Source organism: Plecotus auritus (genome assembly GCF_963455305.1).
Source record: "Plecotus auritus genome assembly, chromosome: 5".
Taxonomy (NCBI): domain Eukaryota; kingdom Metazoa; phylum Chordata; class Mammalia; order Chiroptera; family Vespertilionidae; genus Plecotus; species Plecotus auritus.
In genome coordinates, this window is record NC_137776.1 from 167885382 (window position 1) to 167902566 (window position 17185).

General features: G+C 42.2%; 2 protein-coding genes across 3 annotated transcripts in view; one reads left to right on the forward strand and one right to left on the reverse strand.

The window, feature by feature from the left end:
- Window positions 1-1289: 1289 nt before the first annotated feature.
- GNG10 (G protein subunit gamma 10) lies at window positions 1290-8500 on the forward strand. Of its 2 annotated transcripts, none has more exons than XM_080671416.1 (3): window positions 1290-1485; window positions 6182-6313; window positions 7565-8500. In XM_080671416.1, the coding sequence occupies exons 1-2, from the start codon at window positions 1405-1407 to the stop codon at window positions 6305-6307; spliced, it is 207 nt and encodes a 68-aa protein (XP_080527542.1). In that variant the 5' UTR covers window positions 1290-1404; the 3' UTR covers window positions 6308-6313; window positions 7565-8500. The 2 variants fall into 2 exon arrangements, with proteins under 2 accessions (XP_080527542.1, XP_080527543.1); XM_080671417.1 differs by having other exon boundaries at window positions 1328-1485; window positions 7570-8500.
- A 3146-nt stretch (window positions 8501-11646) lies between these two features.
- SHOC1 (shortage in chiasmata 1) overlaps window positions 11647-17185 on the reverse strand; it is a gene marked incomplete at both ends in the record, with an annotated part of 61575 nt that continues 56036 nt past the window's right edge. Inside the window, 2 exons of the mRNA XM_080668322.1 lie at window positions 11647-11747; window positions 15981-16944. Coding sequence (XP_080524448.1) covers window positions 11647-11747; window positions 15981-16944 — 1065 coding nt within the window. The remainder of the gene's footprint in view (window positions 11748-15980; window positions 16945-17185) is intronic.

A 17185-nucleotide genomic window follows, 5' to 3' on the forward strand; every position in this document is an offset into this window, starting at 1 on the left:
AAAGATTAAATTATTGCTTTTGTTACACAGTTTTTAAAGATTAGTATAGATAGTAGATTATTATGAGAATTAAACAAGATAGGAGGAAAGTGCTGGCAAATATGAGTGCTGGGTAAATGTTTCCTTACCTTCAGAGGGAACAGGAGCCATTCATTCTTATTTGTTAAAATCCAGGGCAGGAGGGTGTCTACTGATGATTTAAAACCCCGTGTTTCTTTATTCTTTTAATAGGTGTTTGAATTCCTCACCTTGTTCGAGGTGTAGTACTCGCTAGAGTGAAAAAAGCGATGCTCCTTAGGGTTGGAGCTGTGTGTTTAAAACAGCTGCTGGCCTCTTGTTGCCTTGGCTACAAGGTGAGGCAGCTAAGATGACAGCTCAGGAAAGAAACTTCCAGAGACATCAGAATAATCAGCTCCTCACTAGTAGAAGGCCTACATGTACTGAAGGGACACTTTTAATGAGATAAACAGACATGCTTGAATGGTTGCTCAAAAGGACATCAAGTAGCCCTAAGTTCCACTGCCTCCAAAAGTCTCAAAAATGTCCCTCAAGCGCTGGCCTGTGGGGCTTAGTGGTTGGAGCATCATCCTGTGCATTGGAAGGTTGTGGGTTCGATTCCTGGGCGGGCACACCAATGTTTCTCTCCCTCTCTCTCTCTACCCCTCCCCCCAGGACCCCCCCCCCCCCCCCCCCGTCTCTAACATTTTTAAAAAGAAAAAGAAAAAAAAATCCCATGAAAATCTCTCCAGAAGCTGAGTCTACTGAGTCTACAAACCTGCTGGTGAATCAGGAGAGTTCTAAAAATGGGCATAAGGAAGTGAAATAATTTTTTATGGTACATTGTTTCACTCATTATAGTTGATGTGTTTTCCTGTTTCTTTTGAATCATTTTAGAAAACCAAAGGTGTATATTATTGCTATTTTCATGTAACAGTGGCAGAAACACCTTCCCGTTTCATTATTTTTATATGGAGAAGAGTGATTTAAAGCCCCGTTGCTGAAAAGTAACCCACTGTTGGTAAAGGGGTGACAAAGATACCTGCCAGAGGCGTGAAGAATTACAGATGATAACGGGGAAGCATGAAATGGGCCGGACACCGGTGCCAGTGCGGGTCTCGCCCGGTTCAGAACGCAGAGGCGTTGGGGTTCCTGGCAGTTCCGGACCCAAACGGTCGCTTACCTGCGGTGCTCCTCCCCGCGGGGGGCGGGGGGCGGGGGGCGGGGGACGGGGGGTGGGGGTGGGGGCGGGTGGGGGTGGGGGCGGGTGGGCGCGGCCGGGCGGCGGGGCGGGCGCAGCGGCTTCCCCGCCCCGGGGCGGCACCCGCTCTCGGTCCCCGGCCCGGCCCGGCCCGGCCCAGCGCTCAGCCTCCCGCCGCTCACCTCGCCGCCGCGCCGCCCGCCGCCATGTCCTCCGGGGCCAGCGTGTACGCCCTGCAGCGCTTGGTGGAGCAGCTCAAGCTGGAGGCCGGCGTGGAGAGGATCAAGGTGCGGAGCCGGCGCCCTCTTCTCGGGGCGGAGGGCGGAGGGCGTCTGAGGCCGCGGGTGGATGGCCGCCGAGCCGGGAGCGCGAGCCGGGCCGGGGCGCGGGGCGCGGGGCCGGGGCGAGGCCGCGCGTGGCGGGCGGGGCGGCGGCGGGGAGGATGGCGCGCTGGCCCCGGCTCGCGGCTGGGCCCGGAGGGATGGGAGCCGCCGCGCCGAGCCGAGCGGGACCCAGGCTCCCGGTGCGGCGGGGACGTGGGCCCGCGGGGAGGGTAAGGAGGCCGGCCGGTGCGCCGGGGAGACGGGCTTGCTGTCCCCGCAGGGGCGGGGGCACGGGACTGAGCGCCCCTCGGCGTTTTCTTGTCGGTGCGCGAGGGTAAGGCCAGAGATGCGGGGGCGACCGAATGAATGGACGGCCTGGTTGATGGATTGCGAGGTGGGGAGGGGCGCTGCTCAGGGTTCTGGCGTCGTGACCCGGGGACGGCGCGGCCGATAGCTGCAGCACCGGGGAGGGAGAGTGGGCAGGGGAGGGAGGGGGACGACGAGGTCAGTTTTGCATCCGTGGACTTCGAAGCGACGTCCAGAACGTATTTAGCTACATGGGCCGAAGCTCAGAGGTCAAGGCTGAAGGATGCAATTGGAAGATACAGGGGTGGAAAGGCTGTATCAGTGAGAGACCAGGGATGGAACCGGGCACCTGCTAAAGAGAAGGCTGAGAGGAGAACCGAGAGGAAGCAAGCGGCTGAGTCACCACGTCCAGTGTTTGTTGAGTCAGTTGGTTAAAACGCGTCTGTTGTGTGATTGTGTTTAGCAGCTAGTGTAGGTAGCATCGTCTGCAGAATGTGTGTGTCTATGAACACTGCGGTGCTAGTCCATGTACCTCGTAGGCCGGTTCTCCGTATCCGGCACTATCCTAGGTACTGAGCATACGGCGATTCTGTGGGGAAGATAAACCGGAAACACATTAACAATAAAATAATCTCAGACAGTGAGTGATGTGAAGAGTATAAAACACGGGAAAGAGAGACTTATGGCATGCTGAAGAGGTTTCAGTAGTAGGAGGAGCAGAATCTGGATTGTAATAATGTAGGCAGACTTAAAAAGAGAGAAGTCTGGTTTTCAAGAGGAAACACCTTTTTTTTTTTTTTTTTTTTTTTTAAAGTAGGAAACAAAAGCCATGTTTTGAGTTGAGCAAAGGAGCAAATGGAGAAGGAGATTTGGAGGGAGAGCAGACAGGGGGCCTGGGATTGCGGGGGTGGGGGAGAGGGGGAGCTTTTGAGACAGGAAGAAAGGGGGGTGAGGATATGTATAAAGATAGATGTTTCTAGGTAGGGACTTAAGGACTTGTATGATAACAGTTTTCTTTGTGAAACAGAAGGCCAAGTTTCCTTTGGGGCAGAGGAAAGGGAGCCAATGGAATCTCCAGAGCGAGAATGGGGAGAGAGTGCTGTGAGGTATGGGGAGGGATCTCTTTCTTACCAGGCACATCCATAGACACCTTGTGATGTTCAAGACCCAGCTACTGTGAGAGTGGAGACTCACTGCACTCTTTATGATTTTTCTCACCCAGCTGCATTTGGCCACCCAGGAATCTGAGTGCCCTCCTGAAGGGTAGTTGATCCAAGTAAGTGGGTTAGCAGGGAAGATATGCCAGAAAGATGGAAGTGGGTGTGGAGGGCAAGGGGGTTGAGGGTCTGCCCAGAAAGAGGCTGAGCCTGGGCTGGATGGAGATGGAACGGTGCAAGCCTCCTGGTGATGGGCTGGAGGAAAGGGGAGGTGGCATTCTCTCTGAGAGCAAAGAGCAGGTGTAGCCAGAGGAGGCAGCAGCACCCTGGATGGGTAGGAGAGATTGTGATCAGAAAGCAGGATGTGAGAGTGTAACATTTCAGTTGTGGAGCAGTTAACAGGTCTTGGCGGTGACTGTTGGCATCGAGGAGAGGGTTGTTTGAGGAGAGAAGGTCAGGGAACTGTAACTGGGGTTGTAGCAAGTGTTGAAGATGATGCGGAGACCTGAGGTGGAGAGGAAAACAGCCAGATGCCTACGCTGGGAAGCAGTTAGGGAACCAATTCTTATCTACATTAAAAAATAAAATTATGGGAGATGAAACCGAGACCTAGAGAATTGGAATGAATTGCTCAAGGCGCACAGATAATAAACGTAGTTGAGGGATGTTCTCAGGGCAGCAGATCTGGGGTGCTTGGCGGCTTCTCACAGGCAGCACTTTGGGAGTCACAACCATCCAAGGTCTGGCCTCCTCATCTCAGGGCTCGGTGAACATGCTCAGCACACCCAGAGATGCCTTCTCTCCAGCAGACTTGCTAGCTGGTAAATAACCAGGGCACCAGTTTTTTAGTGTCCCTTCCCAGTGACTGGAATGCTCCAGACCCATCCAAGGACCCCTTCTTTGCTTTGGAGAAGCCTCTCAGACGAGCGGAAACCAAGGGAAGTCATGTAACTTGGGTGGGCATTATCCCACCGCCAACAGCAGGCCACAGAGAGGCTGGGCTTGAATCCTCCCAATCTAAAGTGCTAGAGGCTGTCCATTTAAAAAAATTTTTTTTAAATATATTTTATTGATCTTTTACAGAGAGGAAGGGAGAGGGATAGAGAGTTAGAAACATCGATGAGAGAGAAACATCGATCAGCTGCCTTCTGCACACCTCCTACTGGGGATGTGCCCGCAACCAAGGTACATGCCCTTGACCGGAATCGAACCTGGGACCCTTCAGTCCGCAGGCCAACGCTCTATCCACTGAGCCAAACCGGCTAGGGCCCATTTTTGCTCTTATTTTTTCTGCATGTTCTCTCACCTTCACTTTTTGACCATGTTGTTAGGCAAGAGTTCAGTTAGTCCCATTTTTCAAGGGGTCCTGGGGATAGTCTCCTTCCACTCATGTGTGGGGTTCACCTGTTCCCTTTGATACAGAGGTAGCAAGCATGAACACAATTGGTTCCAAATTTCTTTTGAATTAATAACTGTTCTATGTAACCATTAACTCCAATTATAATTAATGTGAAATGATAAAACTTCTATGAGGGAAAAGTAAACTTAAACATTATTCTGACAGTGTTATGTGTTTGTTATGTAACAAATGATTATTACATTAATAAACCAAAATTCCTAAAAAGATTCTAGAAACGAGATAGTAGCTGTAACATGAGTTAATTTTCCAGTTATTAGGAAGCTTGGAAAATTAACACAAAGTGGTAGTAATTCTTGAACAGCAATTAGAATCATTTCTGTACAAAATAGGTGAGTTTTTACACAAAGCACCTTTCAATGCAAGAAAAATGGGAAGTGCCTGGCCTGTGTGGCTCAGTGGTTGAGCGTTGGGTTTGATTTTGGTCAGGGCAGATGCCTTAGTTGCAGGCTCAATCCCCAGAAGGGAGCATGCAGGAGGCAGCTGATCAATGATTCTCTCTCATCATTGATGTTTCTCTCTCTCCCTCTCTCTGAAATGAATAAAAACGTATTTTAAAAAGTGAAAAGAAAAACGGGAAGTGAAGAAAATCTTCAAATATGCATCAAATGGAAGATAAGAAAAAAGGCAGAATAACATGGAACCAATGCTGTGACTTAAAACGACATTTATTAACTCAACGATTCTTAGGCCAGCAATATCAGCTGGGTTCACTGTGTAGTTCTGCTGATCTTTGCTGGGCCCTCCTGTGCATCTGCAGTCACATGGAGGGTTGGCTGGTGGCTGGATGATATGGGGTGGCTTCACTCACATATCTGGAGGTTGGTAGGCAGGTGGCTGGGGGCTAGCTTTCTGCTGCTCTTCCACAAGGTCTCGGGTCATCTAGCTTGGTATTATTAGATGGTGATTTTAGGATTCTAATCACAGCAAGAGAGAGAACTGCAAAGGCGCTTCTAGCCAAGGCTTGGAACTTGCCCATTATTTCTATTACATCCTCCTGGTGAAAGCAAGTCACAAAACAAGCTCAGATTCAAGAAGTGGGTAAACAGACTCCAGCTGTTGGTGGGAGGAGTTGCAAAATATTGTGACTTTTCTGCAATCTGCCACATATAGTAGTATATTGCTAATTGCGTGTCAGCACTATTCTGAGGGCTTTGCATGCATTAACTCAATCATCACATCAATCCAATGAAGTGGGTACTGTTACTAAATACAATTCCCGATGAGAAAACAAGTACTGAGAAGCTAAGAAACCGGCCCATGTTTGTACAGGTAGTGACACGGCTGAATTTGAGCCCAGGCAATCTGGCCCCAGGGGCTGCTCTGTTCACCAACAAGCTATCCTGCCTCCAAGCAAGGTGGGAGAACTGGTTCTGAGCACACCGGATAAAACTCGAGCCTTGTATACATTAAACAGTGTGCTCACTTGGCAAACATGGATATATCAATGCATACTTCATGAGTGAAAATGTGTAAAGGGAACACTAGCATGAGCTATTTCTTTACCAATTTAGTCTCAGAACTAGGATACTAAATGAATTAGAGATGCTATTTTTCTTTCTTTCGTTGAATAAGCAACCAAAAATACCCTAAATCAGAGTTCATAGCAGTTGTAACCTTTCCTCTTTGGAGTTCAGTTATTAGGACTTTCAGCAAAAACGAGACTTTTGGCAGTCACACAAAGTGTGGTCAGGCTGCAAGAGCATAGTCAGAATGTCCAAGGGCTGCCGGGTGTATCTGGCTGTGGGCGGCATGTCAAGCTGTCGTCCTTCGGTTTCAGGTCTCTCAGGCGGCTGCCGAGCTTCAGCAGTACTGCATGCAGAATGCCTGCAAGGATGCCCTGCTGGTCGGCGTTCCAGCGGGCAGCAACCCCTTCCGGGAGCCCAGATCCTGTGCTTTACTCTGAAGACTGGTGAGTCTTGATCCACCGTGCCGGCTTGGGCCATGGCACTATCACAAGGGCTTCCCAAAGGATTTGGGCACCTGTTTTGAATATCTACTCTTCTTGGGAGAATTAAAAAGAAAAGCATCCAAATGCACAACTCCCCCTGAAGGGTGACTCTAGTCTATATTTACCCTGCCTGTGGATTGCACCTAATTAAGAGAGTCTCAATCCTCTTGGGCACTACCTCATAAGATGTTAATATCTTCATGTCCTTGAGCTCTGTGACTGAGTTAGCTGGTGGCCATTTCTTGACCTGAATCCTGCTCTCTCTGTCCTTACACCATCCCAGAGTTGTCATTTGCTGCTTGGTGCTATCAACTCACTTGCTACTCTTGGGACAAAGGACTCCCCAGAGGAGAGTTGTTTCTACTACCAGCTGTGATTTCTTTCAAAGGCTTCAGAATACATCTCTGTTTCACTTGTTTAATATTTTTATTGGTTTCAAAGAAGAAGGAAGAGGGAGAGAGAAATATCAATGATGGGAGAGAATCATTGATTGGCTGCCTCCTGCACGCCCCCTACTGGGGGATCAAACCCACAACTCAGGCATGTGCCTTGACTGGGCATTGAACCGTGACCTCCTGGTTCATAGGTTGATGCTTAACCATTGAGCCAAACTGGCCAGGCTATCTCTGTGTTTTAATGGAGGAAGCTTTAATGTAGCTTCTGGGGGAAAGTGTGAGTCTGGTTAAAAGAACTTTAAAAGCCAGATATTGAAATGAAAACATCTCCTTGGTGGCATATTAGAAATTTCATGGGTTGTGATGCATTATATGGGGTCTCATTCACATTTTTCCTTTTTTGGAAGAGTTCAGTGAGTAGATTATGATAGTCTTTTGGGGCCAACATATTCAAATTTTGTGTTGGTATGGGTTTTCATACAGTACATAATCATCTTAGGTCCTTTTTCATACCTATAAAGGGAATTATGCATACTGAAAAGAAGTAATCGTACTATCAGGTACTGTTGTACCTTTTAATAAAAAATGTCCACATTTATGGTATTAAAGTAGTAGTTACATGCTGGCATAGAATTTTTCTTCTTACAGAGCACTTTCATGGGTGCTACTTCTTGAGTGGTGTGGTTTGGATGGGTTTTTTAAATTAACTTGTTACTCTCTGCTTTGAGAATACTAAAGTGCCCTATGAAATGCTGACTGTTAATTTCATGTGTAAATCTTACTAAAGTGAAAATGAACCAAATTCTCTTTCCGTTAGGAAAGAAGTTCGCTAAGGAAGCCTTCAGGCACAAAGTGATGAATGACTGACTGCCTCCAAGTCTCACGAAAACATTTTTCTCTAACCAAATGACTTACCTATTCAGACCTTCCCTGTGGCCTGGTCCTATAGCCAAAATTCTACAGAAATTGATGAGTTTCAACTCAAATTAGGAAACTGGGTGAAGGAGAAGACTTTTAAGTAATAATGGCCTGGTTTGTTTGGTGAAGTGCTTTATACTTAAGACAAACAAACACTCTACCACCAAATATACAAAAATGCACCTCTTTCTTAAGTGAATTATTAGTGTTTCTAGACCTGAAATATTATGTATGTTTTATTTACTGGATGTTTACATTTTGGGAAGGAAAACATTTTTATTAAAAAATTGAGTATTTGTAATTTGTTGTTCTTAAGATTTTTACACCATAACAAAATATGTCCTTTTTTCATGAATTTATAATTTCAAAATGAAGGCAAGACAGTGTAAAATTGGGGGAAAGAACAGACTTTATTAATCAAGTGATGTCTTGATTTTTGTGAGAAGACTGTTTTATTTTTAACACTAAATATGGAAGCTGTTAGCAAACTTGTTTGGAAAGATTAATGTGTTGTGTATTAGATCTCCCCATTTTGTGTATGCCAGAGATCTGATCTTTGTCTTCTTAAGTTCCTCTACTTAAAAAAAAAAAAGCTACATAGCTTTCAAATATGTTTAAAATGTGACTTACAGAATATTGCAAGTGATTAAAAGCAAAGCAATGTGAAAATCTTACAAGCTAAATGGATTCTTAATGTCTTAAGTGTTTTTCCTTGATGGTGTGCCTTTGATTTAATTTGCGACACTTTAAAATGGATATTTTATTTGTGTTTGTACTAATTTTTGAAGAGCTTGGAAATAAAATTTCTGCTTAACTCATTATTTTCTGACAGCAACATTTTGTGTCTGATTTTGTTTTATGGTTTCACAGATTTCTGTTTGCTTGTGAGATTGAGTGCTAGAAGTGGGAAATACAAATTTTTTGTTTATAAGTATTTGTAGAATTTTGTAAAAAATAGATATATGTATAACATACAGAAATATCTCAGTTGCTGGCATTTGCTCTTGAAATAACCAGGTATAAAACCATAAGTAAATAAATGAAGATTTTTTTGAGCGTAAGTATTGTTACAATAGAGAAAATAGAAGCCATTAGGTAAGTACTCCCTTAAGTTCTGGCCACTAAACTTACAAATCTAAGCAATCTGAATTCCTTTCATTTGATCATAATTCAGGTGTCCCTTTCTAGCCCTTGTATGTGTTCTCTGGATCTGATTCACCTTCTCTGAAATGTCATACTATCAGTTATCCTTTCTTTCCTGTATCTTCAGCTTCTCCATTAGATCTTTTCTATCCCCATTTAAACTAGTTCCATTCTCGATCTTAACAATAACAAGCATTTAAAAAAATCTCCATTAACAAACAAATTTCAGTTTACAAGACGAGTAAGTTCTAGAGATCTGCTTACAGCCTAGTGCCACTCTATACTTAAAAATTTGCTAACAAGGCAGGTTTAATGGTAACTGTTCTTATCACAAAAATAATAACTAAGAGGGCAGGGGGAACCTTTTGGAGGTAGTGACTAGATTCATGGCATAGATTGTGATGATGGTTTCACTTATCTCCAAACTCATCTAGTTGTATACATTAATTATGTATAGCTTTTAATGTGTAAAATAGAAACAACTCATAAGAACTCCTATTCTGCTTTTTCCTTCAGCAAAATCTTGCTACTATAATACAAGAAAACTAGAGACATCTCAGATGCAAATGTCCTAAATATAAACAAATCAAATCTAATAATATATCTAGAGAAGATACAGTATAACAAAGCTAGTTCAATATAAGGAAATCTATCAATGCAATTCATTCCAAGAATGGTTTAAAGAAGAGAATCTATGCCAATAAGTTATTTGATAAAATTCTGGTTTTTCTGAATAAAAAAGAAGTGGACTAATGACATAGGAAAATATATATAGAAAAATAAGCATTTTCTACACTGGCAATAGCTATTTAGAAATGGAAATGGAAACTATATCCCATTTCCACTTTAATGACAAAATGATAAAAAATACTTGAGAATTAACAAAAGTTGCAAGTTACAAAGAAAAGCTTTTATTGATGTTTATAGAACAGGGTCTACATAAATTAAAGTTCAATAATATCATTAAATATCAATTTCATATAAACTTAGTGGCATTCCTATTTTATTTCTTTTGAGGAAAACTGGTTAAAATATCTAAAAGTTCACATGGAAAAATCAAGTGTTTTTAAACATAGTTTTTAAAACCCTATGTGTGTGTGTGTTTATAAAACAAGGAAGGGTGAAGCTTGCCTTACTAGTTCTTAAATTTTCTTTTGCCTAGACGGCGTGGCTCAGGGGTTAAGCATCAACCTATGAACCAGGAGGTTACGTTTCAGTTCCCAGTCAAGGGCATATACCTAGGATACAGGCTCAATCTCCAGTAGAGGGCGTGAAAGGAGGCAGCCAATCAATGATTCTCTCTCATCATTGATGTTTCTGCCTCTCCCTCCCTCTCTTAGAAATCAATTAAAAAAAAAAAAAAAAAAATATATATATATATATATATATATATATATATATATATATATATGTTTTTTTAATTTACTTTAAGGCCCTGGCTGGGTAGCTCAGTTGGTTAGAGCATCATCCCGATAAGCCAGGGTTGTGGGTTCCCTACCCAGTCAAGGCACATACAGTATCAACCAATGAATGTATGAATAAGTGGAACAATAAATCAATCTCTCTCTCAAAAACCAATAAATAAAAATTTTTAACAAAGAGTAAAAAAAAAAAGTTTCACTTTAAACTGCTGAATCAAAATGATTTTAAAAAATGAAAAACACAAAATAAACTGTTACTGTGGTATAAGAATAGGCAAATAGATCAATGGATCATAATTGTTCAGAAATAAATGACTTTTTTTTTTCTATTCAGTGGGAAAGTATGGCTTAATTAGTAAATGCTGCCATTATTGGCTATCCATTTGGGAGAAAATAAAATTGGGCCTGTAAAAAAACCCACATGGGTTAAAGAAAGATAACACAAAAGCATTAGAAGAAAAATTAGGATATTAATTATTCAGCTTTAGGGTAAAAGCTATCTTTGTAAGCAAGGCAGGAAACCCAGAAATCAAAAAAGAAAAGACATATGCACTTGCCTATACCAAATTAAATTTAAATAAATAAGGCATTTCACTTAAATTGAGTATTAAATTAGTAACTGTTGTGTGGTAAAAATAACAACAAACCAAATAAAGCAAAAGACAGAAAAACTTATTTTTTTCAGCCTTCATTTTGGATTGCTACAGTTTGCATTCCCCATCCCCTTCAACTCAGGCTACTCCATCTGTTGGATCCCTGTTTTAGGGTGGGGCTCAATATTTGGGGAGAATATCCAGGCTCCTACAATGAGAGGCCAGGGGTGGGGCACCCTAGTGTTGATCCCAGGTGTATGCTGAGTTTCAGTGGAAAGAGGAGGAGAATCTTATGTCCGTCACAATGAGAGAGACAGGTGATATTCTGGTGGGGTCTACAAAGTTTGAACTGGGCCTTGGAACTTGGGAGTAAGGCCTCTCACAAGACCTCAAAGGTCAGCATCACTATCACCAGCAATGAACCTAAATGCTAGTAACTCCGTCTAACATGAAAACCTCACAGGGAAATGAAATACTCTCAGAGAAAGAACAGAAATTTCTATTGCAAGAGCCAACCTGGGAAGTTGGGGCTGTTCCAAACAATTCCATGTGATGAGGTGTTTGGGAGAGGACCTTGGAGGCTGAACTCAGACTTTTGGCTCCCTAACAAGGGCCAATCCAGAGATATTTGAATATGCAAACTATGGGGCAGAATGTATATTATGAACATTTAATATAGAAAACGGAGAACATCTAAGAATAATTGCATTTTTCTTTAAGGTATGACCAAATCTAAATCATTTTGTGATTGGTCTATCAACAAAAACAATGGAATGTGGCATGTAACACTATTCTTTTTTTTTCTTCTTTTTTTTTTTTTTTTTTCAAAAAAACCTCAGACGAGTTTGTCCATCAGCTCTACCAGGGACTTTTTCATACACTAGACGTCGCTTTTTGAGTTGCGGTAGTTGTGAACACGTGAGATCTGTTAAAAGGAGAAAAAGGAAAACCATTTTAGTGCTGAAAATAATAAAGTATAGCTATTTTTTCCAACTATTCAGATGGATCTTGTCTTTTCACCATCTGTGGAATTTTAAAATTTTCAAACTGGGATAAAATAATGACTATTAAAATTAAATTTTTAGCATAAATGCACCTATACCTAATGGCCCAGTACTAATTAGTGTTATAAACACATATTTGTATGGCCATACCTTACACAAATAACTAAATCTCTCCTGATTAAAGACTCTTGCCTTTAAGTTATCCCTCAGTAAGCCTGTTCTTTAACCCATACATATAATGTTGTAAAATTTATCTCGAGCTAAGATATGATAGATGGGTGGTAATGTGTAGACCTACCTGACATAACTATATTTTATATGATATACGCTAGCCTGAAATAGCCTAGATTGATTAAATCAGTATAAAAGGAAGCTAAAAATTTAAAACCATTCTAGTGATTATTTCTGGAAATATAATCTCACTAGAGGCCCGGTGCACGAAATTCGTGCACGGGAGAGGGGGGTGTCCCTCAGCCCAGCCTGCACCCTCTCCAATCTGGGACCCCTCGAGGGATGTCCGACTGCCCGTTTAAGCCCGATCCCGGTGGGATAGGGCCTAAACGGGCAGTTGGACATCCCTCTCACAATCCAGGACTGCTGGTTCCCAACTGCTTGCCTGCCTGCCTTCCTGATTGCCCCTAACCGCTTCTGCCTGCCAGCCTGATCACCCCCTAACCACTCCCCTGCCAGCCTGATTGATGCCTAACTATTCCCCTGCCAGCCTATTTTCCCCTAACTGCCCTCCCTTGCAGGCCTGGTCACCCCTAACTGCCCTCCCCTGCAGGCCTGGTCCCCCCCAACTGCTCTCCCCTGCAGGCCTGGGTCCCCCCCAACTGCCCTCCCCTGCAGGCCTGGTCACCCCTAACTGCCCTCCCCTGCAGGCCTGGTCCCCCCCAACTGCTCTCCCCTGCAGGCCTGGGTCCCTCCCAACTGCCTTTCCCTGCAGGCCTGGTCACCCCCAACTTCCCTCCTCTGCCGGCTTGGTCACCCATAACTGCCCTCCCCTGCAGGCTTGATCGCCCCCAACTGCCCTCCCTTGTAGGCCTGGTCCCTCCCAACTGCCCTCCCTTGCTGGCGATCTTGTGGTGGCCATCGTGTGTCCACATGGGGGCAGGATCTTTGACCACATGGGGGCAGCCATCTTGTGTGTTGGAGTGATGGTCAATCTGCATATTACTCTTTTATTAGATAGGATAATTGCAAAAATTGGATGCCATTATAAGCAAATTTTAAAAAACAATGTAGTAGATAATTTTATCATAGATATCACAAATATACACTTAAAGGACAAATGGAAATTATCTTGAGGTTATGCCAATGGCTTTGGATAAATTTTCTAGGATTGCATCAATTTGAATTCAAAATGTGTTATATCTTAAACATATTTGGAGATAATGATGTGTTAGGGAAAGTCACAGTAAAAAGTCACAAGTTGCCATAGTGATATGAAAGTACCATCATCAGAGATTTATGTGAACTATTTGAATGAAATTGTTCTATGAAAATAATTGGAAAGTATCCTATATAATAAAAGCTTAATATGCTAAGTGTCAGGTCCTCAGGTCGGCCATTCAACCAATCAAAGTGTAATATGCTATTGATATGCTAAGGCCGCTCAACTGCTGGCTATGACTTTCACTGACCATCAGGGGGTAGATGCTTCAACCAGTAGGTTAGCTTGCTGCTGGGGTCCCACTGATCAGGACTGAGCGAGACAGGCCGAACCTCTGGCCAACCTCTTGCATCCCTCCCTGGCCCCAATCATGCACCAGTGGGGTCCCTTGGCCTGGCCTGCACCCTCTCACAATCCGGGCTGATTTATATAATTTAAAAATATATATATTTATAACTAAATTATAACTTAAATATAATTTAGTTTATATATAATTTAAAAATATATATTTATAACTAAATTAATGACTATTCCATCTATATCCTAAGAGCTTAAATATTAAAATTTAAAAATATTTTCTGAAATCTCATTGAGAAAATGGGAGGATTATTCTATATTGGGGGCCCTATGTTCAAGAAAATACAATAATTTGCATGTTTAATTTGTTCCAGGGTGGAAAAAAGATGGAATTTTCACCCAGTTCATTTATGAAGCTGGGATAATCCTCATGTCAAAATGCAACAAAGCACGAATAACACAATAGATTAATTTCATTATGAATATAGATATGAAAATCATAAATATTAGCAACCATGTTTAGCCTATTTTAAAAATCACCCCTCAAAACCAATTCGATTTATTACATAAATGGCAAAAGTGATTTAACACTATTAAACTTGTAAATACAATCCTTAATATTAATAAGTCAATGGAGAAAACATGCTTGATTTATCCCAATAGGTGACAACAAGAGTTTGGATAAAATTCAGCATCTATTTCTTACAATAGTTCTTACAAAACTAGGGATAAAATACTTCTCATTAAAATCAAGAACAAAGAAATTATAACTATTAAAGGGGATCAAATCCAGGTTTTGTGAGTCCTGGAGGTTCTCTTTCAATTCAGGACCACTCTCAGGTTTTGCAGAAGGCCCTATGCCAAAGAGGAGCCTTGAAGCTTAAGCTTCTTCCTTTTTTCTCTCTCATCATGGCAAGGTCACCTTGTATGACCATTAGAATTTAACATTTTGTCTAGATGTTCAGGAGGTAGCAATAAGAAATGACACAAAAGAAAGGAATCTATAATAATAAAAGCATAATATGCTAATTAGACCTGATGTCCTTCCGGATGAAGCTGTGGCGGGCAGGGGCTGAGGCGTGCATCGGGCCTCTAGTAATTACCATAAATGAGGAAATACAATTGTCCTTTAAAAAATTTGATATGATTAAATGTTCAGAACCATTAATTGCACAATAGAGCTAATAGTATCTATTTAACAGGCTTGTCAGAATTAAATAATCCACATAAGAGGCCTAAAATGGCACCTGGCATATAATAAGCTCTTGTGGGTAGGTGGGAAGTAATCAACCAAAAAACTTGTGTGTGTGTGTGTATATATATATATATATATATATATGCATAAACCATGGACACAGACAATAGGCTGGTGAAGGCCTGGGGCAGGGGTGGGGGCAGGCTAGAAGGGGTGAATAGGGGGGAAGGGGGGACATATGTAATACTTTCAACAATAAAGATTTTTTTAAAAAGCAGCTCTTAATAAATTTTAGTCCATTAAATATCCCTGCCTGACAAATAAGTTAATTTTCTAATTCACTGATTTCTCTGTTTAATCTTTGTTGATTTTAGTCTTCTGCTTTTTTAGATTTGTTCTGTGTTTTTCACTTCTGAAGTTGAATACTTAGTTCATCTAAAGGTACAAGAATTTGACATATTTTATTTGCATTTATTTTCTTAGCTATCTCTAATTAGAATTTTGATTTTTCCTTTGAAGCAAAAGTTATTGAGGACTCTTTAAGTGTAGTCATTAAAACAAAAACATTCTTCTAAAATTTTGAGATGGTTATATCATCTTAAGTTACATTTGAGAATAATTTATTAACTACTAGAGGCCCGGTGCACGAAATTGGTGCGGGGGGGGGGGGGTGTCCCTCAGCCCAGCCTGCACCCTCTCAATCTGGGACCCCTTGAGGGTTGTCCAACTGCCCATTTAGGATCAGGCCTAAATGGGCAGTCGGACATCCCTCTCACACTCCGGGACTGCTGGCTCCCAACTGCTCGCCTGCCTGCCTTCCTGATTGTCCCTAACTGCTTCTGCCTGCCAGCCTGATCACCCCCTAACCACTCCCCTGCCAGCCTGATTGATGCCTAACTGATCCCCTGCCAGCCTGTTTTCCCCTAACTGCCCCCCCCTGCAGGCCTGGTCACCCCTAACTGCCCTCCCCTGCAGGCCCGGTCGACCCCAACTTCCCTCCTCTGCCAGCCTGGTCACCCCTAACTGCCCTCCCCTGCAGGCCTGGTCATCCCTAACTGTCCTCCCCTGCAGGCTTGATTGCCCCCAGCTGCCCTCCCTTGAGGGCCTGGTCCCTCCCAACTGCCCTCCCCTGCAGGCCATCTTGTGGCAGCCATCTTGTGTCCACATGGGGGAAGCCATCTTTGACCACATGGGGGCAGCCATCTTGGTGTTGGAGTGATGGTCAATTTGCATATTACTCTTTTATTAGATAGGATTGAATAGCATTACCTGTTAATGATTTCCTGTCTCCCGAGTTAGATGAAGGTTCAGCATGCCTCTTCTGTCCTAAACATGTTCTACCTCTTTGGTAGAAATAAAGACTGTTGAATTCTTTTTGATTTATATTAGAATCAGAAGCACACAAAAAATCCAAACTGGGGACAGATGGTAATTCTTTCCAGAAAGTCTCTTTAGTCCCAGCACTTGAACTTTTGTATAGGAGGCCTTCTAACTCATCCGATAGACATTTTTGCTGATTAGTGAATAAATTATCTTTCTGAGAGTACCATTTGTCACACATAGTCTGCTCTGAACCATACTGTAGGTTGAAGGAGTGATTCTGTTGTTCCCATACATTTTCCTTAAAGTTCCAATGAGGAGGTGATTGAGAGCCTTCTAATGAAAAGATAGGGGAAAATTCTTCTTTATTTATAGGTGTTTTTGCTTCATGTGTTCCCTTTCTCTGATAATTTACAAAATTAAGGGCAACTCTCTTCTCAGTGTTGATTGGTGATATTCTGCTTTCACGATTCATTTGTGTTAGAGCTAAAGAAAAGACATCTGTCTGTGAATCATTCTGGTTTAGAAAGTTACCAGCTGAGTTCCTTGATTCCATATTAATCAGAAAAGGATTTTTCTCTATGTTAGGGTTACAACTAGAGTCTTTCCAATAGCTGGTCTGACTGGAAGAAGTCACAGGTGGTAAAACGCACGGCACTTCTCTTTCTCTTGGTTCCATCAGGGAAAAGTTATAGTTTGAAGTGCTGTTTGTTTCTTCCTGCACTGTCTCTCCTAAGTGTAAATACTGGTAATATTCATGTTCTTGAATGGCAGAGTCTGAAGGGTTAGAAGCTGAACTCTGAGAAGGGAAGGTACTAGTTTGATTCCTATTTTCCTGAGATGATGAAATTTGAGGTGATTTTGTTATGGAAGAAGAACTAATCTTGAATAAGGAAGTGATGTCACAAAAATGCTAAAAATATTTAAAAATTAGTTAGTACAATACAAATACAATATGAACATCAGTCAAATAAATATACATAATAATGCTTATCTATATGGAAAGGAGGCTAAATATAAATTAGTAGTTTATTATAGGTATTATATTGACCCATGTAATAACAACATAATTAGGCTCTGTTAAATGAAAAACTTATTGTAACTTGCATCTATTTTCTAATCAGTTATAAAATAATTTTTAGTTACACAAGTTA